Here is a 26,083-nt window from a genome sequence, read left to right on the forward strand (position 1 = left end):
TGTTGGATTAAGTAGAATTTATTGACCTATATCAGAGTCCTACTCCATCATTTATTGCCTAACTCTGCGCAGAAACGGGTTAAACCCGATATTGGTCATTTCGCAGGTAAATGTAGGCAGGTGAATCTGCGTGAGGGAGGGCTGCGCCGGTGTGGGAGTATCAGAGCCAATAAAAGAATGATTCAGAGAATTTGATGACTGCTTCTCATAAATTTATGAATCAAACACCCCTCTTTCGATCCGCTGTCTACCCTCGTGTACATTACGAGGACTTGACGTTATTTTCCGAGTAATTCATTTTTCCATTTGTAATACTTTCATAGATGTACATGAAATTCAATTACTACATGAGGATTTTTGAAGTAAGCAAGCGGGAGCGACTTAAATATACAATTATGGAATGGCATCTTAATTTTTCTGTATAGTACTGCTAACTTTAAAAGACGCCTTCTGAGTTGAGGGAAATTGTTTTGGGCTTTTAGCAAGCACTAATGCAGGCTGTTTAAGAGCTGTTTAGGTGCATGCTGACTCTGAAAAGCCATGTTGTAATGGACATGCCTTATTAAAATGGATGCACACACACACACACACACACTTTACCTAATATTTATGTATGCGATGATAGCCTTTATTTTATTATGAAGTAGCTGGTAAGTGAAGCTATCTGTGTCCATTCAGGCTTTGCACATCAATTCTAATAATGACATTTTTCACAGTGTATGTTTTTGTTTTTTTTAAACTCACTCGCTAGTGGAACATGATACATATTTTCTTTAACCGAGCAGTGTTGTGACATTGCACTGTCTCTTTGAATAAATAATCAGCCAAGCAGGAAGATCATCTCGGAAGCACCTGCTCATATATCGATCTTATCTAATGTCTCCATGCCTTCTGAAATGTTTAATGACAGTTTTTCACTCGGTGAGTGCAGTCATATTAGACTAAAACACTCTCCTTCTTATTTGACCACTTGCCAAAAGATCTAGCATCTCTAGTTGCACTTTGCCAATCAGTGCTGGTGCAATCATCTTCATGAATGGCAGCCAAATCCCATAGGGGGTTGATAAAATATGCTTATTCAAGGGTGGGGGGGGAATGCTTTGGTGTGCCGGTAATGATTGTTGATGCTGTCATAGGCAAAATTTATTGTTCCACTAGCGTGTACACCAGGCTGTCTGCCCGCTAGCTTTTTTTCTTATGGGGCGCCATCAAGGTGACGTGATGTAGGCTCCAGTCCAACCTGTGTATGGAGATCCATCAATGAGTCATGATGTTTGGAAACTAAGGGCGGCCCGCAGTATTTCTTGTTGTTTACAACGAAGCCAATGGATATCAACCCCTTCATGAATATAATTGTTGCCAATGATTAGAAAAAAATAAATGTGTATTCCAGTGGTATGACTTTGCTTCTGATTTTAAAATCCTGTAACATGATGGGAAGCTTTGATGATTGTGCCCATATTTGCCATGTCCAGGTTGCGCTTTGAGACAATATGATATGCGCAGGAGGATCATGTCATCAGGACACTTGCATGTGGGTGCCCCTGCTGGACAACTGGGCATGCCGCTCCTCTGCTGGCCTCAGCCAGTCAGCCTCCTGGAGCTCCTCAGCTGCCCACACCCACTCTGGCGACACCCAAAGCGAGCAGAACTCAGGTGAGTTTGCCCCATCAACATAAATGAGATAATAATCACAAAACGAAACAACAAAATAATGACAAATTAGAAGATGCATCAATAATCTCATTTCAAAATTTTTTATTTTTTGTTCCACTCAAAAAAAGACATTCGAACAGGGGTGTGTGGACTTTTTAAAATCCTGAATATGAAGAGTGTAGTTACCAGATCAACCACATGATGGCAGTGTTTAGTCTTTTCGAAGCCTCGCTCCCCCTGCAATGCTATCATCTGACCTACATCTCAACAAGCAGGGGAAGGAAGAAATGAAATTTTTAAATGGTGCTAACCCGATAAGAGCTGCTTGATTATTTATTAAGCGGCCCAACAAGAGGAATGATGGTAGCTTTGAGTTTTGAATGGCCTGCTGTTGCAATGCTCACCATCCGCCCCGCCACAAATCGCCTTCCCTACATCTTACCAGTGGGGGAGGAGGACAGCAGATGGTATTTGCATCTATATGGCACCTGTCTGCCTCTCCTCCAAAATGTACACCTTCTTATTATTTTAGACTAGATGTCGCCAGGTTTCAGGTCCTGACTGGAGCTCTCTGTGCTTGACTTTGACATAAGACCGTGTTGACCTTGCAAGCTGAAAATTCACTTGCCACTGAGGAGAAGCTTTTAAAAAAAAAAAAAAAAAAACAAGGATAGAATTTCTGTGATGTACACTTGGGTGTGAAAGTAAATCAAAATAATAATATTCCGCATACTGCGGCACATTGATTAGCCCCGAAATAAAATGCACTCTTGTGTTTTCTGTCTTCCCTTTGGAGAAATAAGGCAAAATTGAAGCATCGGCTTTAATATCCAGTTAGCAGCTGTACTGCACGACGGATGTAATAGTTTTCCTGGCTAATGGATAACAATTAGCCTCCAAGAAGGACTGCCCTGGAGCAGTGTGTCTATTGATTGTTGCACTTTTTGCCCACGGTTTGCGATGCCAGAGCAGATTTGTGCAGGCCAGAATGAGCTGAAGTCATGTGGTGTCGATTTGTAACGACATTCTTACTGCCGGGCTGGCCAGTCAACAATCGGACCTGTGGTGCAGCCGTTGCGTGTTACTCTCAAAATATGTGGATCAAAATATGCTAATATGATTGCATTTTACCGAGAGGTGTTTCTAATATTTTGACCCTCTCTTTAGCTACATGTGAGGGGAAAAAATGTAGATCTTTCTTTCTGACACAAATGATAATGATGAGGACATACTCAATGTCTATTTTATTTTATTTTTTGCCTTGAGTATCTTGGCTAGTATCGATAGTCTCCACAAGTACCGATACCTTAAAATATGGCTCGTATCGACCCAGTACTCATTGTTTGTCCATCCCTAAAATAAGTTCTGCAATTAAAAGTAAAATAACTTGAGAATGACACAAGTGATAATTTGTTTCAAAAATACTGAAAAATAACCAATGGAAAAAATTTATAAAATTGTATAAATACAATAACCAATTGCAGTGTACAATCAAATTAAAACATATTTTGTAATATTTGTTTAAAATGTGATTCTGAAAAAAAAATATTTACAATAAACTAACCAATTTAATCATAAATGGAGTAATTGGCCAATTTCACAAAAAAAATGGCTTAATTAATACCTTTAAATTCTGCTTATGCTATGCCCACCTTGGTCCTTAGATCGTTTTTCCTATTTAGGATTTCATTACATTCTGCAGGTATACCTAATGGAGTGTCCATGTTGGATCAGTCTGTAAAACTATTCACAGTCTGTTGGTTTTTAATTACCTGGGGATCCGTGTTGTTTTACCTTCATTAGCCTTTGCGTGTTGGGGGTCAGTGTAACCAAAAGTCGACGATTGGACGATACGTGGATCAATATCCTTAATTTCTCGCTTTATTAGAGAACTGTCATTCGGGTGACTTTCCTGCATCTTATTTGGAGTTTGTTAATCGAGGAGCGGAGGGAGCAACGTGTCAATCAATCCCTGAACCGCTGAACCCTTTACTTTATCCCCCCCCTCTGCACGTCACCATGACAACAGCCGTCGATGGTTCGCCACGAGTAGCGGAGGAGGGAGGGGCGCATGCGGAGCTTAGACAGGTGTTGTTGCGCTTTGCGGATCGTCCGAGCAAGGAGCTCTCCAGGCAGGATGGAAACCGTGAGGACACCTACACAACCCCAACGTAGTTTGACACGCACGCGGCCAGTTTGCAGTTCGACTTAAGGAATTTCGTTTGGTGGGAAAAGACCAGATCGCCGCAATGGTGCACCACTCAGGCTCCATCCAGTCCTTCAAGCAGCAGAAAGGTGGGTTTGCAAGTGCAACCAATTTCGTGTCCTTTGCTGCTGGATGTCTGAGCTTTTGTACACTTTTCTCGTGTTCAAGAGTTTTTTTTTTTTTTTCTTCAAATGAACATCAACTTGTAGGGTAAAACTCGCTGCTTGAAAGTCTTGCAGTCTCTTATGAAGATCCTTTCTCAAGCGCACTAGTTTTATTTATAGTATATTATTGCATGATGTATGAGATACTGCAGGACAAGCTATTGAGAACATTTTGCATGCTGTATTCAGGAAACGCGTGACCTTTATGCACAATTCAATCAGGGCAAACAAATTCCCACTGTGCAGCATAATCCTGAGGTCACCGCTGGGAATTACATATACGAGGCACAAATTATTATCATTTTTTGGGATGCTGTATAAGTTGGTCTATAAGCAAACCTTTCATCCAGGGACTCAAAAACATTCCCTAAAGTTAATTTGGCTTGTTATTTTGAATATGTGATTATTTTTAACGTCTCTTAAGCAACCAATCTGTTCCAAATATCACAACGTGAGCTCATAAGGGGGCTCCGTTTTGGAATTTAGACTAGTTACTTATAAATGTCTCAGTTGGAGATCCCAGTGCTTTGTTAGGAGTGAAAGGACATCCAAAATTTAGAACCGGTGCACCTCAAGGCATAATGTGTTTAAAGGTCACTCCGTTTTTTGCTTTTGGTCATATAAAAAGCAGCTGTGGTCTTCTGGTCACCGGCTGACTGGTTTTGACATTTCCAAAGTCATGCAGCCAAATGGAAACTGTATAGTTTCATTTTAAGACCATACTGTATAGGTTTCCCCAAAAAACTCCTCGGTTGATGAAAAAAATATGTGACACAAATTATTTTTCGAATTCTCATCATGCAGGAGGTCTGACTTGCATATTTGAATATTTCTGTGTCAAATTTGAAAGGCAGTAGAGGACCTGCCTGGAAAGCTGACTTGAACTTTCACATCCCACTCAATAGCTGAGTGAGTGCTAAGAGCCCGATTAAAATCGATGACAAAATAATTTCAGCTGACATCTAAGTAGCCATCAGACGGCAAACCGTACTCGCATAACGCCATAAACACCATCACACAGGGGGCATTAAAAGGCTTCCAGATGGAAATGATTTCGCAGAAATGCCTTCGACTAGATCCCTATCGTTACTCGGTCATTAAAATCTGAAGCTATCCAAGGGTGGAAAAGCATCCAGTTGAGTGTGTTAATTTTTTACGAGGTGAAACTTTCAAAAGGAATATCCTGAAGTGATGACCTTCCTGCCGCAATCATATCTGAATTTTGATCACAAGCGTGACGCACGGCCGTCTGCTTGATATATTTGAGTGGATTTCAACTGTTTGGCAGATGAATCACAAACTCACATTTAGTATCAACGTCAGCATAGCTGGTTATCACAAACGCTGTGCTACTCTGTGGCCAGCAACAAAACCTACACAACACCTGCGAGTTTTGACTAAATATCCGGATCACGAATTATTCTTTATCGGCTCTCTGTTTATTTTTCAACCATTTGCTTGGCAAGCCATTTTAGGATTCTGAATTCAAGGATATCAAGTGTCGAAGCAAGAATGCTATTTATTGTCATTATAGTTTCAGTCGATCCTGTGTGTGTAGAGTATGTCTGTGTGTGTGTGTGTGTGTGCAGGTGTGTGTGTGTGTTGTGTAGCTTTGTAACTTTCCACAGTGTGGAACAGGCCACCTGTGCTGTTACACAAGCAGCAGATGCTTTTGTAGCGATGTAAACGTCGCTTTGAGGACAGATTCCGATTCTACTGTTGCACATCACGCTCATGCGTGTTCTTTTCTGTACAAGTAGTGACTCAACAATGAGCTTTTTTTTTTTTTTTTTTTTCTCAGCGTGTGAACAAATGATCAGTTCTAACGCTGCAGCTTTAAATAGCCGCGACTCACAAATGCTCTTACAAGCCAAATGATGTCATTAAAAACACAATCAGGCCTGGGTACAAAATGATGATGCTAAAAATAAGGAGGATGTTTAATCAGCACAAATGATGCAATCCAGAGGTTGTGCCAGGATTGTCTAATAGGAGCTCAAAGTGACATCTGCTCTGAGGTCACCCTGCACGAGGACAGCAGACGACAGCTGCCATCAGGGACCTGAGCAAATTACCTTTGTTCTCCGGGGAAGCTCTTGACTATTTCCTTTGTGACTTCACCTTTGAGTAAGGTCGCCATCGTTGTTACAGTATGGTCCGGTGTTTCAGCAACTTGCGAGCCCTCTCGTCTCCACATCTGATTGTATCCGTGTTGTCATTTTGGAGACAAAAATCTTTGAGGACGGTTTGGATGAGGACATACTGTCTTCTTGCCATTTTAAAAATCTCCCTGAAAGTTGGTTTGGAACATAATACAGAGCAGGGGTGCATTTTAAAAAATCATCTGAAATGTTAATTGCTTCATCAATTATGGATGCACTTGTGTATTGCAAATTAGCCGTCGCTGCCCCATGGTCTACAAAATGAAGCTGAATATTCAAAACTATTGATCTATGTTCGTTTGATATGAAATAGGCAAGCATGATGAAACAACGCTTGGTCTCATTGCTTTGAAAACAATTCTTGCCCCGTTGGCCGCATTTGAGCCTCGCTTCCAAATACGCCGCTGCAGTTGCTATGGCCCACCTTCTCTGTGTGTTTTTTATTGCCTGCTGTTTACAGCTGGGACCATGTTTATTCCTGTTTGATGTATTTATGATAGCAATAAGATGGTAATCACCTTGGTTGGTAGCTCGCCTTGGGATATTTCAGTTTGTGTTTTAGTAGGAGTCTAGTAGCAGCTTTAGTGTTCTGCCTCCAACTTTTAGTATTGTTTTGTAAAACTTTGCTGTTTTGGGGTATTTTCTACATAGATGCACTACATGCCGTTGATATAAAAAGTCTACACACCCCGGTTTCTAATTTTGAAATTTTAATAAAAATGTTACAGATACTCTCATTGTTTTTTTGTTTTTTATTAATACCACAAAAAAAGACATTTCAACAGGGGTGTGTGGACTTTTTATATCCACTATTAATAGAAGCCATGACCAAGAGTTCCAATTGTACAAATCTTGATGATGGTGCCATCTTGTCTCCAAATCGAATGTCCTTGGTCTCACTTCTTTCAAGTTTTGGTGCCGACATCCCTCTTTGACCTTTCCAGCAGCCCGCCAATCTGAGTGTGAATGATTCCAGGCTGGTAGCTTTTTGTTTGATTCTACTAAACAACAGGCATGAAAAAAGATCCTTTGAGGTGATCTTAAATGCACTCAGGCAGGCAGAGTTGCCCATCTAATACGATATACGATGCAGACTTAGTTGAAAGCCGAGACACGAAAAGTGCTTTGAGCCCAACGCAGATGAATAATTAATTAATAATTACGCTTCGAATGGGAATGCTAGACGGATAAGACTCTGAGATTCAGACATCTTTGTAGCTTTATTTCATGTTCGCCACATTCAGTTTGCATTCCGAATGATTGAAATTTGACGATCAATAAGAGAAATGACTCAAATAGGAATCATTCTTTTTTTTTTCATGGCAGAAATGAAGACACATAAAAGACACACTTAGTTTATTTGAATGCGTCCGCACAAAAACAAGCCGAGCATATTCACAATGCTATACATTGTCATCCCCCATGCCTAAAAAAAATAATCCTTTTAATCTCACATCACAAGACTGCCATGCGCAGGCTGCGCAGAGAAGATCCAAATCCCGGATCACGACCTTCGTCCAGCTCCCCTCGGATGAGTGTGGTTTATTCATTTATTTATTTTAATGGCGGCACATAATGTTGTGTTGCCACGTGTTGATTTTAAACATTAATACATTAACTCACTCCCCCCTAATCGCTTTGTTTTCATTTCTTTTTAGTATTCTTGCCTTTGCAGCTCGTTCTGCGGGTATTGAAATCAGCAAACACACACACAGTCAAAGCACACACAGGATTAATTTAGCCAGCCCACAGTAAGATTAAGCACTGGATTGTATTATAAACCTTTTTTTGTTTTTTATTCAGTCATCTCAACACACTCAGTGTATAGTGCTGTACCTTAAAATGCGTGTGTGTGTGTGTGTGTGTACATTTTTATAAGCTCCCAATCTGATAGTGTCTTTGTTATTTCCACAAGTTCTAAAATTTCCATGGAGTCAATTTCACACATCAACAAACCTGTCCAATTTGTAGGACCTATTTTAGACTTTGAGGATCCTTTCGGGATCACTGAGCCTCGCCTCTGCGGGTCCATTAAATGGTCTCAGCACCGTTGTGTCATCTCAGACATACCGAGCCTTGTGGAATATTCCAGCACCTGGAGCCTTTGGGGAATATGCATGTGTTTATTGTGTGGGAGTTGCATGGAAATAAAATAAGTCGAACAAGTCGAACACGCTTGTATTACTCATGCTGATACTGAAGCACGTTTTAGTTACAAGATGGATCTTCTTGTCTTCCATTCAGAGACACCAGGTGGCAAGCAAGCTAATGCTGCATTTGTTTCTTTCTCACCAGCCTGTATAATAATTGCCGATATAATTGGCACAATATGACTCCTTATCGAATGAGAGCTTAACAACTCCAAGCTCAGCTGTTATTTTTCATATTGCAGGAGAGCCGATTAAAGCATTCGATTCAGCAAATTTTGAATTTCCAAATTACTACTCGTTGAATTTCAAACAGATTTTTTGGACTGGTGGTAAACATTTTAACATCCATCATGAATGAAATGATGGATGTTGAAAATTGATGAAGTTTCTCTCTCTTTTTCTATGCTTATCATGAAGCTTTTTTTTTTTTTTTAAGCCCCCAGTTTTCCTCATTCCATTTCTGTGCGCTGCAGAGAAAATAATCAGTATAATCAGTGGGCTCCCGGGTCCTTGTGCTCACATCCTTTGTCATGTAACAGCGCTGGGGAATCCCACTGAGATCCGTTTTCTACTATGCAGCTTGTGGCATGTATCGATGCAGCCGTGCAAGGTCACAGAACATCGTGTCCCCATTATGAAGCGAGAGCTCAATCTCATGAATTTATATGTCGGCTGCCCTCATGTTAATGTTTTGGTGACAGTGAGCCGCTTCCATTGCTGGATCTCCATTATGGTGATTAGCCTTTGCGCATTTTTGCTCTCCATCGCTGCCCTTCAGTCTCGTTTAACAATTTTGTCATATCACACCGTTGGTAGTTACTTTGACCTAGAAAATGATCTCCGCTGATATAAATGTGTTTCAATTTTTGCTTTCACTGCTATTAACTTATCGAGCTGAGTAATTTGATGGCAGAGAAGTGCTGACGCCGACACTTTCAATGCACCTCCATGAAGGAGGGAATCAACATCATCATCATCATCATCATCATTATTACAGTCGCTCATAAATACAGATACCTTCCCTTCTTTTAATTCCATTTTATGGTGGAAGATCTCCCCTGTCGACCTTTGCTTGTTTTTATATTTTTATGAAATGCAATAATCCAATGCAGTGCAAAAATCGACCTTAATGATTATGATTTTTCATTAGTTGGTCTGATTTGCCGCAATTAGCATTGACTACGATCACCGCTACAGCGGCGCAGACCTTCCTCTGTCAGATCCGCCATACTGTGGTCCAACTCGCCTCTTCGCAGTTACGCCACATAGGATTTACCCCCAAAAAATTCAATTTTCCATCTACAAACATAGAGCCAGCTCACCCGTGAAGCTAATGAGGAAAAAATAGTGCTAAATAGTTATTCACAGCTTTCACACCTTCTGCAAAAGCTGCAATGAGAATTTCTCCTCTTTGCAAATTGTTCTTTTGGACCATAGACCCCCACGGGGATTCAAACAATGTTGAATTAGCCCAAGCAGAATGCACGCCTTCACAGCAACTGCCCTCTTGCATTATTCATTGATTTCAGCAATAACATACTGGTGTTATTTTCTGAGAACGTTGCACGCAATCAGTGGTCTGTGGCCATTTTTTTGTATTTGCCGATTATGTCTTTTCAAGCATCAGAGTTGTCAGCCGAATCGGCCATTAAACATGCAGTTTATGTGTAATGTAACGCAACCCCATATGTCGGGTTAGCCTGCAATTCTCTTTTTACGCGCCTTTAATTTTCAGTGCTTGTTAACACTGTCAGAAAGTCATAATTCGTGTTTATGTTTACCACTCGAGCTGTAGTCGCTCTACTCACATGAATTACATTGAAAAGCATTTCAAGTGTCCTGTCAGACTTCTCCGTGTTATAGGCGTGCCTAATTTACGCCACTAAGTCGGGCCGGGCCGTTAAACACCATTTCTAGCTAAAACTAAAGCCGACGTTATTATAATTATAGGAAGAAATGTAATAAGGCAGATGGTGTGAACTTTCTTACAAAAAGGCAAAAAAATCAGATGATGTCAGTTTTGATCCAAGGCAACTTAGTGTGAAAGCACTTAAGAGTCGTCAAGCTACAAATGGGCCTGTTAAGTCTTTGTGTGGGAGCTTGGGCACGGATATTTTTGATTTCGCAAAGATTTACAGTCCACATTTGTTCATGGAGATAGATGAGCGCTCTTTAACGTAATCCCCGGTGAAATTGTGGAGCACTCTCAAAACGTAAAATGCTTAACCCACACACACTGATGAGAACTTGAATTTCACAATATCAGCAAAAGTCATTCACTTCACTTATTTCATAGAATTATGTGAAATTGTCATAGTGAACGCTTCAAGTCCTTTAATTCCGCTTCTCCAGGCATGCACACCAGCATCAGCGAGATCCTGAAGGAGAAGAGTCTAAAGCCATCCCGCCGCAGTTTACCCTGCCTGGCCCAGAGTCAGACCCATCCCATCAACCTCAACCACTTCCTGTCTGTACCTCTGAGCCCGGAACCCAAAGCCCAAGCGGCGCTTCTGAGTCAGAGCATTAGCACCTCCTGCAGCCTCCTGCCGCCGCAGACAGGTCAGTATCATCACAGACTGCCGTTACATCACCAGTGTGTGCGCGTGTGTGCTGTTCACACTTGCCTTAGGCGTTGTCATATTCGCACCAAAAGATATGTTTACCAGATTAGAACAAGATTATGTCGCAAGCTATTGAGCAGAATTTCCATCATCTATGATAATGGTCGCTAATCACATCTTTTTTTCCAACCACTGATGGTCTTATTGGTATCCAAACACTTCAACCTTGAAAATGGGCCCTTGTTAGAAGCATCTGTGAAGTGCAAATTTGACAATTGTTGACTTCTTCTACCCGCAATTAACTGCTACTCATTCGTAACAGGTCCATGACAAATATAATTAAAAGTTATCTGCTTACGGTGCCATCATTCTACTTGTACATATTTTATGCACACGATGCAATTGGCAGAACTGCAGAGGACATGAGGGGAAAAAAGGAAAAGACAATGATCCAATGTACGTCATATGCCGTCTCAGTGTGTCATAATGATGCTGCAGTTACACTGCACTTCTGTATGGAAATATTTCATGCCGAAGGAGTCTTTCATTCTTCTCGGTGTACTGCGAACCAAGCACAGTGTTGTGATAGTTACGTATATAAAAAAAAAGAAACTATATATATATATATACTTATACATATACACACAGGCACACCCACGCACAGTATATGTAGAAGAAGATACATGCCGGTATGCACAAGAGCCATTAACATAAAATATCTGCATTGCGCATTGGACAATCTTTTCATGTGTCTGCACATTCGCTCTCCTCATAATTTTTTCCTGTTTTTTCCACTGCAAAATCTTGTACATTAACTGAGTTAGTATTGCCTAACATTTCCAAATGAGTACGCTGTTGTGTTACAAACCCGCCCTACAAATGATTAAAACTAACCATATTTGAAAATCAAGTCAACTGAAATAAAAAGAAACCATTTTTCCACTTTATGCGTGTGTGTGTGTGTGTGTGTCCAGCAGAGGATGGTAAGGATGACTACACGGAGGAGTCGGAAGCAACTCCTCCATGTGAAACCAGAACAGACGGGTCACTTTTGCCCCGAAAAGCCAGCACACGGGCTAGGCTGGAGGCCCGCACAGATTCCGTCAAGGTAATCATGATAAAGATGTTACACATCATGTTACTTTTAGCATTCGGAGCTCAGGTTTACTGTCTTGGCTTTTAACGGTGCTGCAGAGCAGGAATCCATCAGATGCATCTGGACTCTTCTTCCGGGATGGGAAAAAGCGCATCGACTACATCCTGGTTTATAGAAAGTCCAGTCCGCTGGTGGAGAAGAGATGCACCTTTGAGAAGAATTTACGTGCTCAGGGCCTAATGCTGGAAAAGGAGGTGAAAACTCTTCTCGGAGATAAAAATGGGCAAAAAGTGCAATTAAATTCTTCCAATGTTATATTAACCCATTAACACATTCAATAACTTTGCATATGCATATGCTGTGGATGGATGGACAGATGTTTACAACAAATCTTTTTCAAAATAAATGCAACATTTTTGTATTTTCTATGATTCGCAAAGCCTTCCTTGACGAACAATGACATCATGTTCGTCAAAGTCCACACTCCCTGGGACACACTTTGCAAATATGCAGAGCAGATGAACATCCGGATGCCTTTCAGGTAACACAAGGAATTTAATTGCGCCGCGTATTTTCTTTCAGTGGCTGGAAGCTTCTTTAATGTGTCTCTCTTTCCCTGCGGAAGGAAAAAATCCCACTTTACAGACTGGAAAAGCAAAACCTTGGGCAGGTAAGTTGGATGCTTAAATGGTCATTGAAAAAAAATATATAGGCAGGAGTTGAGGAGAACCCAAATTGTGTTTTCTTATCAGCATTGTAAGAATAACATAAAAAATACAAAGTGTTGAAAAGTAAGAATCCAGAGTCAAATCCATTGTTGCTGTTTTTTTATTTAGTCTCAACAATGAGCTGCCTCACCATGTCAGACACTGCAAGAATGAACATGTCAAGGGCCCTTTTCACAGAACAATACTTCTGCCACTCATCCATAATAATGAGGATTTTTCCATTAAACTATCTATAATCTTTCAGTCAAACACCAACGAGTGGCATGGGCTTCTTTGCATACTATTTTTAGAACGATGCAGTCGCGCTTTGAAGTGATGTTCAAGTGATGTCCAAGCTCTGCACAGGACTCCAAATTTCTGCGTCTTATCTCTGCAAGCAGACAGAAGCATTGCGGTGACGAATCAACAATAACCAACAAAGCCACTTTGTTTTGTTTCGTCCAGCAAAATATTCCAACATGAAAAATTCTGCATAAATGCAAACATTTTGTGATGGACATATATTTTGGCAGTCCCACATTGCTATCAAATAATTTGTATTCAACATTTAATATAAATAGCCTCCTTTGTGTATGACTTTTCATCATGAAGAATGATGACCATTAGCTTTGGCTAATAAATATGCTCTGACTGTTTACCAATGTTCTGTCACTAACTCAAATCACCTTGAGGCTGAACAAATGGACCATATACAGGCGGTGGCAGCTTGCCGCATCCATATCAATACTTGTACCCGAGTACCTGCTTTCTTCGCAGCGAACATAAACTCTGTGTTCACATAGTCCCCATTTATATGTGTTTAATCAATACCGGGGTGGCAGCATCGTTAAGTCATTTTACAGCGCCTCAAGTTGAATGCGAGGTAGCTCTCAAGATTGCAATAGGAGTCTGGGCCTCAAATGAAATCAGTTTGAGTTATGGAGGGATGGATTTCATAGTGGCAAGAGGTTATGTATTGATAAGCAGCATCATAAAAACAAATGGCTCTATTCAATATTGTTTGCAAATTGTCTTCTCAAGGTCTCATTTTGCCTGCTAAGACAGTTTTGGCCACCAGGGGCAGTATAATACGCACAGACCTACTACACATACTGATGGAACACAGAAGATGGGGTTGGTTTTTGCAGATGATAAAGAATATATGCAGCTAAGAATGCTTGTATGTTGACGTTTGTGTTTCCAAATGAGGTGTTTTAAGTAGTGTGACAATGATGCTAGTTTAAATAGCCTGTTCAGGATGTTTAGCATTGTGTGTTAGCATTAGGCTAGCAGAATTTTGTACGACAAGTTATGTGGTTTGGTTCAATACAAAATGTATCATTGATGTTGTTGATGTGTACTTGGCTTCATGAAGTATAAAAACTATTTACTAATTTTTAGTATGTTTAGTTTAAAAGGAGAAATACTGTCGTTATTTACTCATTTTTAGTATGTTTAGTTTAAAAGGAGAAATACTGTCTTTCTTATAAGCGTTGGTATCATTTGAGGCTATCACCAATTTTGTCTCACATTTTCTTGCTCCACTGGCAGATATTTTGGTTAAATCAAGTCAAATATTCCACATTTCTCTAATTCCTATCCCTTTTCTAATACATTCTTTGCAGTGTATCTGTAGAGTGGATTGAGATGTTAGGGCTTGTCGGTGCCGGAGTAAAAGTTAATGATCCACTTGATAATGTCAACGTAGACAATCTTCATGTTACTAATCTGTATGGTTAATCCCCTCCTGCTGTGCTCCATCTGTGCAGCCGCTTTCATCTGAGATGTCGTCAGATCAAGAGCTGGCTTCCCAGAAATCCCATGAAGCTAGACAAGGAAGCACTGCCTGACCTGGAGGAGACCGACTGCTACACTGCCCCCTTCAGTCGAGCACGCGTGCATCAGTAAGACATCATCACTCCACAACATATAATACCAACAAATTTGAAATGTCGCTAATGGATTGCGCAATTCATCCCCACCCAGCTTCACTATCAACAACAGAGAGAGCTTCTTTTCCAACTCGACCAGAAGCAGAATCGTCCACCATGTCCTGCAGCGCACTAAGTATGAGGATGGAAAGTTAAAAATAGGTATGATGCCGACAGCGTAATAATCAGCACAAAGTTATAAATGGATAAAAGACCTCATGTACTTGATTTTATGGCTTTGTGTTTTCATTCTCCTTGTCTAAGTCTTTAAATCCACAAGGCAACTTACTAAGTGCAATTAACACTTAATGAAACCTTGATCGTGTTGCACCCTGGTGAATTGGGATTGTAATTTTGGCACAGCATTATTTACAACACTATTCAAAACAAAATTGACTGTTCACTCTACTGATATTCAGTCAAGTTATTTTCTTATCCGCATGCTGATGTTCCGCTGCTATAAATAAAAGTATTGTCAGTTTTACGAGTCCGATCCAGACCAATCAGCATCAAGCGCCTTCTGGCAGTTTTTCAGGGTCACTCAGCACTTAATTTGATGTGCACTCACGTCTTTAGAGATTTAATTAACAATGCTGATCAATAATGTGGGCCCATATGTCTTTTTGAAAATCTCAAACATTCCTACAAGCTCCTGCGTTGACGCTAATGCCTTTCTTACGTGACAGCCAGCTGTGCTATGAAGAGCTTCTATGGAAGCCACATGAATTTTTCAATAGTCAAAGCACTCTCCAATGAGACATTCAACGCCTTTTTGATTTTGCTTGCTTTCCATTGAGGCGGGTGTCAGCATAAATGTGATTCACACAGTACAGTATCCCGAAACGTCGTATTCCTTTCCCGGATTTTACAACGTGCATAAACGACGACACAGGTTGCAATCAAACCTATTTAAGACTTGCTGATAAATTGCTGAGAAATAGCTTTGTTAAAATACTCTGCAGATGCTCAATTGTGGAATTGATCGAAACTGTAATCGCCAGGTATCAACCGATTATTGGGCAACAACACGTATGAGGCTGCCTTCCCTCCACATGAGGTGAGAAGATCAGAATTTTTGCTGACAGGTGTTTACAAACTCATTATGGGTTCTGCATTCTCCTCAGGGTGGATACAAAAGCCGACATCCCATCAAGACACATGGTGCCCAGAACCACAGGCACCTGCTTTATGAGCGCTGGGCTCGTTGGGGGATCTGGTACAAATACCAACCTCTGGACCTCATCAGGTACTCTGCCATTGGTTGAAGTTTTCCTCGCATGAGATTGTGCGTCCTAATTAGAAGCCACATCTTGGCTTTAAATACATTGAAGGAGTGAGACATAAAGAGTAACCTAGTTTTCCTGTGTACGCTGCTTCGTGTCGTGTGAACGTATTCATTTATCAGACACTGCAGGTTTTCAAAGTGCCTCAGTCAACTCGTTGCGGATGAGAATGAGACCTACTTTCTTCCCATTTGCATCACGCCCATCAAACAAGAGTGGTTTCTTTTTAACCTGCCTCCTCCACAAAGGGCTTCATGACTTGGTTTAAAATGGAAACAAGTGCTAAAAACAGAACAGTATCTCTTGGTAGGAACCAGATTTGATCATTTAAACTGATGCGGTTCCATCGTAAAAAGGCAGAAGAACTGAATGATTTTTAAGAGCAAATCAATAGAATTAAAATCAATGCATTTTTGGTTGTTGACTGAAACAGTATACATTTTACAAATTTCAAAAATCTACTCAATAAAACAAGACTACTGTATGTATTATCTATCCGAACCAATAAATGTAAACATTTGTTGGAAAGAGCAAGGAAAAAATATGTGGATTTGGTCTTTGCAGTAGCGTGGCTGCATTAGAGTGCCTCGTTGTGAAGAAGAAAGAGGAAGAAAAGCCCCGCAAGATTAGAGCCACTGGAGGCTTTAAGCAAAACTCAAAAGCATCTGAAATATTTCACAATAACAGTAATGTACTCTGATTTTAAATAGTCAATGGCTTTTACCCATTTCAAAACATCATTAAAACAGCACAAGCTTTTAGACAATGTAGCAGAAAGCTAATTAGCATTATTGGCTCTCGCCACGACATTATATGGCACAACACATCCTCCTCACATCACACCCTGGAACATGCTCGATGAGGTGCCGTCTTCTCTTGTCGCTTTCAGACGCTACTTTGGAGAGAAAATCGGTCTTTACTTTGCGTGGTTGGGCTGGTACACCGGCATGTTGATCCCCGCTGCTCTGGTTGGCGTCTTTGTCTTCCTCTACGGACTCTTCACCATGGACTCCAGCCAAGTCAGGTCAGATGACACCGCCTGGGGTTATGACAAAGAGCATGCATACTGTTCATACATTATGGCATGAAACTCAACAAACTGCTTTTCCCTTCAGCAAAGAAATTTGCGAAGCAACCACAATCACTATGTGTCCAATGTGTGAGGAGACCTGCAAGCCGTGGAGGCTGAGTGACAGCTGCGTCTATGCAAAGGTTTGCTATTTTGTCTTCACACAGCTTTGTTGAGTGACAATTCTAAAATGACATCTAGAAAAATGCATTTGGTGCCACCAGCTGCACTTTGCAGGGAATCTTCAAAGTAGTCACACTTTGTATGATGACCTTATGAAATGAGGTTAGATTATTTTTTTCCTCAAAATTCTACAACTTTGAATACAAATGTATTCAAACTAGAAATATAAAAATGTGAACACACCAGTAGGTATTGAGGCAAATGTTTTCACCGCTTTGACCTCTAGAGGTGCCACAAAATTGGGAAAATATTCCCATTCAATAAATAGCCATCAATTTTTCTATACTGCTTGTCCCAATCATACCAAGGGTAATTATTACTATTAATGGTTCAAATGAAAATGCAGGGATGTCATTCAAAAAAAAAAAAAAAAATCTCGCCCTGGATTCCGCATTGGGTAAAGCTGTAAGTATTCATCTGTTTCCAATAGCCTGTATAGACCAAACCATTGTCTCTCTGATGGGGGGGTGTTACAGTCAATTAACTTTTCACTAATATTGTGAGACTGCAATGCGCTACAAGAACTGACCCTCCTATTTGTCTTAATTAAGACACGAGACAGGAAAAAATAAATCACCATGATGCGGTGCGGTTTCACACCACTGAAAATATTCCAAATACACACACACACACACACACACACACACACACACACACACACACAACACAACACGCATTGCTCACAAAGACATGAAAACTGTACTACCATTACAGCACTTTATTCATCAGTGTCAATAATACAATTCAACTTTATTTTCCTCGTAAATGCCCTATTTTTATGCAACCCTTCTATTAAATGTCATTAAACGGCGTAGGATTAATGTTGTGTCTGCTGAGTGTAAATGTTAATGTCGCTTGACAAGCTTCCATGTTTCACGGCAACCTTTGTTGTGTGTCAAGGTGACCCATCTGTTTGATAACGGTGGCACCGTTTTCTTCGCTATCTTCATGGCTATCTGGGGTAGGTCTAATCGATTTTACATTGGCGTGCATACGTTCTCTGAATAGTTGCAATCCGCTGTGTAAATATGACGTTCTCTATGTACACAGTACACAAGTGCCAATGGTATATTCCAGCTTTGCCAGCTATGGCCTCATTGTGTGGTGGACTGTAAATGGTTCTGCAGCTGCTGGCCCTCATCCATCTTTCTGCCAACGTGAAAAATAATAACCTGTGCCCGCAGAGAACACTTGGCGCATAATGTTCTATGTTTGGACTCAATGAAGGCAGCAGAGCGCTGGAGAGCCCAAAGAGGTTCCAGCTTGCTGACCGTGGTCCTAAGCTTAGAATTCAGCATGAGGGCTTTTTGGTAGAGTGGACCAAAACTAGGCAGGGCTGCACCACTGAGTGCTCTTGAGGTCTTATGTGTGTCGGTGTCTGGAAAACATTGTTTTGCCCAGGGGAACTGATGTAATCCGCTTTTGTGTCTCTTAAAAAAAGTGGCTTTCTTTTTTTCTCGTTATTTGTTTGTATAGGCTGCTGGTCACGTTAAAGGAGGAAAAAAAATATGTATCTTATCGTCTCTGGTTTAGTACGCTCGTGCTATCATAATAGGGCATCAAAACAAAAGCAACAGTGCCTCCAAAAATTGATCTTTTACCATCAGACGGGATTTATGATGAAACACTAGATGTTTTCTTTCGCTAAAGACTGAAGACGTGTGTGTGTAGTAATGACTGCTTTGCATTTTGGATGTTCTCTTTGATTCCACCCGTAATTAACAGTCAGACTTATGTTGCACCTCAAAGCTAATCAATAATGTGATGGATCCCCACAGCCACCGTCTTCTTGGAATTCTGGAAACGGAGGAGGGCCGAACTGACTTACGACTGGGATCTCATTGACTGGGAGGAGGAGGAGGTACGTATATATCCCCTCCCGCCTTGTGGTCAACCATTTTTGTGCTGTGCCCGGTTTAAATATGACACCGCCATTGTGTTCCGCTAAAAGCATATGCAGTTCAATAATTCATAACAGGAATGGGTGTCGTTCATCAGGAGGAGCTGCGGCCCCAGTTTGAAGCCAAATATTCCAGAGTGGAGCGGGTCAATCCCGTGTCTGGCAAGCCCGAGCCTTTCCAGCCTCTCTCAGACAAACTCAGCCGGCTCATGGTATCTGTGTCCGGAATATTCTTCATGGTAAACCCTTTGATCTCTCAATAATCTTCCCATTGGGGCTTTTTGTGAGTGTGTGATTCTGTGTGCTGCCTCTGGAGTGGTTTTGATGCGCCAGCTGTGGCATTACAACACCCCCTGCTGGACAAAATCTCATGGCACAATTATTATTATTTTATTATTGTATAATTTTATAACTACTTTTTATTGTTTTATTATTTTATTTACATCATCAACATCCAACTTTGAAGCTATTATTTTCCCTTTTAGCACAAATAAAAATTAACTTGAAATATCGGACCTCGGCCTCCCTGACAGTTAATCATCAATATCGGCACTGAAAAAGAAATATATCAACACTAAGAGTTTCTTAAAATGTCCTCCGCTCAGATTTCGCTGGTCCTGACGGCCGTGTTTGCCGTGGTAGTTTTCCGTCTGATTGCCATGGAGAAGTTTGCATCATTCAACTGGCATTTTGTGAAGAAGAACTGGCAGTTTGCCACCTCTGGCACTGGCGTCTGCATCAACTTCATGATCATCATGTCTCTCAACGTGGTGGGTGTTCAGACAGACGCATCATCTGCTGTGTTTGCCGATCGAAGGCCAGCGAATGTTCCTTGAAACGTTTATTTTGTTTAGTTTATTCCCAAAAATGTCACACCCGCGGCCAGAAAGTCTCATTTTTCTTCCTGCTTCTTTGCCACTGATTGTTTCCTTGCTAATGTTTGTCAGGTGTATGAAAAAGTGGCCTATCTGCTGACAAATTTAGGTGAGCACAAGACAATCGTGAACATTATTCCAGCTCTTGACCCAGATTGTTGATAAGTCTTTATGTCCCCGTGCAGAGCATCCAAGGACAGAATCTGAATGGGAGAACAGTTTTGCTCTCAAGATGTTCCTCTTCCAATTTGTAAACTTGAACAGTTCCACCTTTTACATTGCATTCTTCTTGGGAAGGTAGGCCATGAATTACATTTGCTGTTTTTACAGTGGATCACGCAAAGTGTTGACTTTCCAAACCCCTTGTCAGTAAATCTGCCAAAACAAAATCCAGACTTAATTATGTGGTTCAATTATTCTGGCCCATATCTCACCCAAAAGTAAATTTGTGCCTATATTAAGACAAGATTATTTAAGTGTTTGTTGTTTTTGTCAATTAATTTTCATTAAAAATGGCTCAGTAAAGATTAGGAACCTGCCCGGTATTTTAGCCCACCGTTCATTTCATAAAATAATTTTCCATTCCTATGGAAAATGGATTTCTTGTATGTGCTGTCACACAAACATCTAGAAATGTCTCAAACCTGTGTTTTTATTTGACCTAATTGAGTGGCCGTCCCTCCCGCTGGAGAGTTCAATATTTTCCTCTTATTGGATTTTTCAACTAATGCTGCCCGTCTCGATTTGTTTAGGTTTGCCGGCAGGCCTGGAAAATACAATAAACTCTTTAATCGGTGGCGACTGGAGGAGGTGAGTGCAAGGACGTGTCATCTCAAGTGGGTGATTATTTGAGCTGTGATTCAGCCCCCGTGATTTCCTTTTTTTTTTTTTTTAAAGATTTCTCTATAATGACTGTCTCATTTGCTTTGACTAAAAGAAATCATCCAACCATTAAATAAGCACCTAATTAAAATAATGTGGTGATCTGGAATACACGGCATGAAATTGTAATCTAATAATATTTCTTTTCATCTATTTGATTCTTATTTCTTTTTCAGTGTCACCCGAGTGGCTGCTTGATTGATCTGTGCCTGCAAATGGGCGTCATTATGTTCTTCAAACAAATCTGGAATAACTTCATGGAGCTTGGTTATCCGTAAGTATTATTTCATTCCATTTTTTTTTATTATTATTTTGATTAAATTGTACATCCTGTTGTGTTTTTCTCTTCCTGCCTCATAACACATGCTAAAACTTTCCACCACTGACTGCATTGTCAGAACTAATAGTTATCGGGTTGAGTCACCGTGTGCACCTGTGGTTTTTCTCTTAGTTTGCTGCAGAACTGGTGGTCTCGTAGGAAGATGAAGAAAGGTGGTGGCGCCGCAGGGCAGAATGTGGAGAATAAAAGTCAGCTACCTCAGTGGGATAAAGACTGGAATCTGCAGCCCATGAACGCGCACGGTCTCGTGGACGAGTACCTAGAAATGGGTGAATCATTGTGCAGTTGTGTTGATGAACAATGCAAACTAAACGCGTGTTTGTGTTAGGAAGACACCTACTAATCATTGACAAAAAAAAAAAAGATTAACTATTATAGAATCAAATACGTCATGCTCGGCAGTCCGCCCGCCTCTTTGCAGACGTGTTTTTGCTAGTCAAACGTGGCTGGAACAGTTTTGCTTTGAGCAACCAATTAGAGGATGTTATTGTGGGCCGGCTCGAAATGCTTCAAGAAACAGTCTTTGTGCCATTATAATTCAAGTTACATCGGCCAATGGCCTTGAGTTTGACATGGCAGCGCAAAAAAAATATATATATTTGGGGGGGAAAGAAGAATCATTCATGTGCATATAGTGCAGCCAAGAGAAATTGAACAAACTAGAATTGTAAATGTGGGTCAGCGCTTCTTATAGGCCAGCAGCCAACAAGGCTTTCTGGGCCTGACAGTAATAAATCATGTAGACACAGAAGCAGACAAAAGGATTTACCAGCTCTATTAACTTTTTTTTTTTTTTTTTTTTTAAAGGAGTTTAATCTGACTAGTTTCCTGCCTGTCCAAAAATGTCAAAGTATTATTAAGTAAACTATCATTTCCTCTCAGTCCTCCAGTTTGGCTTCACCACCATCTTCGTAGCTGCGTTTCCGTTGGCTCCGCTCCTGGCTTTGCTCAACAACATCATCGAGATCCGTCTGGACGCTTATAAATTTGTCACCCAGTGGAGGAGACCCATGCCTTCCCGGGCCACAGACATCGGTGAGCCTGATACTTCTGTGTACAATTCTCTAAATATAGCTCAAATCTATGCAGCCAGTTCTTCCATATTGAACAATGCTTCATAAAATTCCAAAGTGGTCATCTTAAATTTAATCTCCCCGCTATGTTCACGCTCAGTCTGGTTTATTTATATTAATGGAAGACAGAGACGTGGAAACAATTTAGGAATCTAAGTATGTATACACACGGAAGGTGCATTTGGAAGTCTCTTAAACACTGTAAATAAGAACACGTCATCATATTACAAACATGGAAATAGAGCCAACATTTTAGTCATCTGTGGCTTCTTAGTTTTTGTGCATTTATAAATGAAAATTATTATCATGTTTTTAGGCCAGTGCCAAATCCGCTATTTGGCAGAATAAAATTCTAATAACCGATTAATCGGCAAAGTGTGCACAGCCAATTCACTGTTGAGTACGCCCCGCCACATCTTGCATGTTTGATGTTTCCCTATTGTAAAATATTGATTTCATTTGATCAGGTATCTGGCACGGGATCCTCGAAGGTATCGGCGTGCTCGCTGTCATCACCAATGCCTTTGTCATCGCCATCACCTCCGACTACATCCCTCGCTTTGTATATGCCTTCAAATATGGCCCCTGCATGGACAGGGCGTACCGCCATGACGACAAGTAAGAAGGATGTGAACTGCGCCGATGGCTTAGCTTCACGTGTGCTAAACGTCTCCTTTGGCTCTGCAGGTGTTTGCGAGGGTACATGAATAGCAGCCTTTCTGTTTTTGACATGAGCGCGCTGAAGAACAGCAGCGAGCCGGAATACTGTTGGTATCGAGACTACAGAGCCCCACCCTGGAGCAAGGTGCCCTACGAGTTCACTCTGCAGTTCTGGCACGTCCTGGCTGCCAGACTGGCCTTCATCATTGTCTTTGAGGTACGTCTACTCTTCGCTTTATTAATCAAGCCCTCCTCATACTGGTGACTGCTTTTCTCAGCACCTGGTGTTTGGCATCAAGTCCTTCATTGCGTACCTCATTCCGGACATGCCCAAGGATCTTTGTGATCGGATGCGCAGAGAAAAGTACCTCATGCAGGAGATGATGTACGAGGCGGAGCTGGAGCACCTGCAGAAGGAGCGCAAGAAGAACGGACTGCGTTATCACCACGAGTGGCCTTAACTTTTCAACCCCCTCTTCACGTGTCCAGCCAACGTCTCTTTCACCTTCGGCAGATTCACCAAAGACTTCCCATGTGACCCCCCCCCCCCCCCGCCACTTTAAAGCTGCTTCACCGCGAACAATCCCTCCCTCGCCATCTGTTGCCGAGTTGGCGCCGCCCTCGTGTTCCGACACCCTTTCCCGATCCATCACCTGGCTTCCTGCGGCAGCATCTCCCTGCCACCCTCCTCCCTTCTGCTGCATCTCATGGCCTCACTACCACTGTAATGTTTACTATGCAGAAGAAGGGTGCAGCGGTTCACTCGGTCAGCCATCTTGCACTCTTCTCTTTCCGTGTGGCAGCTAGCTCCTGGTCTGCTTAGACTCGCTGCATGTTTTTTGGTTTTCTTCGCCGAGCGTCAGCGGTTCCCGCTCGTTTCCAAACGGACGAGGTTCCTGCAAAGCGACTGTAAACGGCCTTCTAAGCATGCTGAATACTCTTTGTGGCAAGATGTAAAAAAAAAAAAGCAACAGCACTCATCATGGAGAATTGTCTACAGCAGCCTAGAAAGTGCATGGTAGTGTTGTTGTTGTATCCCTACTCGGTGCCTGGTTTGTTTGTTTGTTTGTTGTGCTACTGCCTACCGAGCTGGACTGCCTTGAGTTCGCAGGATGTGAACTTTTAGCGATATGATTGTGCCTACAAGTTGTGCGCCGACATCACGTGTGCCTGTTTGTGCTGCACGTGCGCTTTCAAGTGCAACAAGTCTTCTCTTAACGCATTCTGCTCTCGAACGGTTTTTGTTTTTGGACGCCAGTCACACAGTTAGGTAGCCGCCGTGGTCTAATGGCTCTGGAACAACAACGTCCGTCGAAACGTAACTGCGACGTATGCACGCAGGAGCCGCAAATCTGCTTTTCCTCTCGTTTTACGCTCATGGCCTGTTTTTCATTTGTTATTGGAAGGGCTGGAGCATGGTTGAAACTTGGATCGTTTGGACATACCTGTGGCTTGGATGTTCACTGCACAAAGAACATCGATCTGCTGCCACAGGAAAAAAAAAAAAAAAAGAGCACTTTGACATTTCTTCTCGAGTAAAGAATGCCAGACAAGTGCAGTTTTGACTCCGCTGTGATGCTAATTGTTTTGAAATTTGCTCGGCTCAAAGGAAAGCCGCCTGGCATTGTCTTTGCTCATTCGTGACTTGGAAAATCAGAGTGGCACATTTTGAGGGCCAAACCACATGCACTCAATTACAACGTAAAATATACTGTCAAATTTCCAGTCAAAATACGTCCGGATACTTACTTTTTTTTTTTTTTTTTTTTTTTACTCTTTTGTTTTAATCTGGAAGGGGGAAAAAAAAAAGATTCTAATGTTATCACAGATGCAAGAAGAAACACCAGGCCAGTCCAACAATATTATTGTTGCTTTAAACTCTTTTCTATCCCGCTATTATTTCTTGTTTTATGGGTAATAACTTTCCATTTTGATTGGAAACAAGACAAGTATATTTGTTTGACTTTTACCTCAAAGTGTGGAATGAAAGCTGCATTGAAATAGTAAAAGAAGAGATATTTTTAAGACCTCAATTTGCGTTATAAATTTTCCACATTTACACAAAGCAAACAAAGAATACAAATAAAATATTCGATCACTGCTGTTGGGGAAAAAAAATCTACTGTTAATTTTTTTGTAAGTAATCCAATTATTTTGCCATTCTGTGTATATATGGTTCAGGATTCATTTATTCATTTTTCTGTTCATTTATTTTTGCTATTTGTACTCACTCACCAATGTCTTGTTTGCATTTCTCAGGTGTCCTCTGAATGCTTGCTGATGATTGTTTTCAGTCACATTTTCTACAAAACAATCAAATGGTGAATATGCGATGATGCATCCACCTACATGATGCGTTTTGGGTTTAGTGAGGTAATCCTAATCATGCATATTCATTCTGACATTTAATCACCTCTAAAAAACATTGACAAAAAAAAAGATTGCTTTCATTGTATTCTATCGGAAAATGTCATTTAAATTATTTATTTATTTATTTATTTTTTTCCCGCTAGTGACTGAATAATTGTTCGGAAGCTACTTCGGGTTCCCTGCTATGTGAAGATTGAAAATCTATGCATGTTGTAATTCTTGTACAGTCCAATTTGCATGATTTAGTGCCTCCTTTTGGCAGCGCTAACATCAATAAGTTTAACATATCACAAACACATTTCAGTACTGAGGATTTTAGAAAGCCCGGGCCAGACACATATTTTGTGGAGGAAGTGAATTTTATACAGTGTGGCTATTTTCTAGATTTAAAATGAAAAAAACGATTAAATCTGTTCAAAGCTAAATCAGATGAATTGAAACCCATCTTAAATTAATTGTTTCAATTGGTTTTCTGTCCCCACCCCAAACAATCATGGCTGAGCTCCCTAACACAAGTATGAAAGAAAAGTTTTCCTAATGCCTCCTACCGCTGTTGGCAATAGCACAATGTGAGTATTGTAATGATTCGTAATAACATTGCACTCTCTGAAACCTTGTAGTGGAATTTATTTGAGAAGTGGATGCACAGACACAAAAGTATTAGGCCAGACATTTTGTTGAGCGGTGACGTCAGTGTATTAGTAACATGGTTTACTTGGTTCTTGTTTACATGTAAAAAAAAATCTATATAAATATTGAAATGTAAAAAAAAACAATGTAAAATAAGATCATTTGGATATCACTCTTTTCTGTAA

The 26,083-nt window shown here is 40.9% G+C and overlaps 1 protein-coding gene across 1 annotated transcript; it reads left to right on the top strand.

The window, feature by feature from the left end:
• On the top strand, positions 1-26,074 carry ano3 (anoctamin 3). Its single transcript, XM_085915369.1, has 25 exons — positions 1-1,656; positions 10,691-10,897; positions 11,874-12,007; positions 12,094-12,249; positions 12,436-12,536; positions 12,621-12,665; positions 14,472-14,606; positions 14,689-14,795; positions 15,635-15,690; positions 15,758-15,879; positions 16,806-16,940; positions 17,032-17,128; positions 18,069-18,129; positions 18,947-19,029; positions 19,167-19,307; positions 19,674-19,838; positions 20,016-20,052; positions 20,129-20,240; positions 20,696-20,753; positions 21,002-21,099; positions 21,277-21,434; positions 22,048-22,200; positions 22,706-22,856; positions 22,926-23,115; positions 23,177-26,074. The coding sequence occupies exons 1-25, from the start codon at positions 1,494-1,496 to the stop codon at positions 23,357-23,359; spliced, it is 3,048 nt and encodes a 1,015-aa protein (XP_085771495.1). The 5' UTR covers positions 1-1,493; the 3' UTR covers positions 23,360-26,074.
• Positions 26,075-26,083: the final 9 nt, after the last annotated feature.

The sequence above is a fragment of the Syngnathus leptorhynchus genome, chromosome 6 (genome assembly GCF_054491065.1).
Source record: "Syngnathus leptorhynchus isolate UIUO chromosome 6, UIUO_Slep, whole genome shotgun sequence".
Classification (NCBI taxonomy): Eukaryota; Metazoa; Chordata; class Actinopteri; order Syngnathiformes; family Syngnathidae; genus Syngnathus; species Syngnathus leptorhynchus.

Excerpts from the sequence above, each read along its gene's own strand:
- ano3 (XM_085915369.1), top strand. The coding sequence starts at position 1,494 with ATGATATGCGCAGGAGGATCATGTCATCAGGACACTTGCATGTGGGTG. Across the intron at positions 12,250-12,435 it reads GCCTAATGCTGGAAAAGGAG|CCTTCCTTGACGAACAATGA; the intron begins GTGAAAACTCTT and ends TGATTCGCAAAG. Across the intron at positions 19,308-19,673 it reads TGTCCGGAATATTCTTCATG|ATTTCGCTGGTCCTGACGGC; the intron begins GTAAACCCTTTG and ends TCCTCCGCTCAG.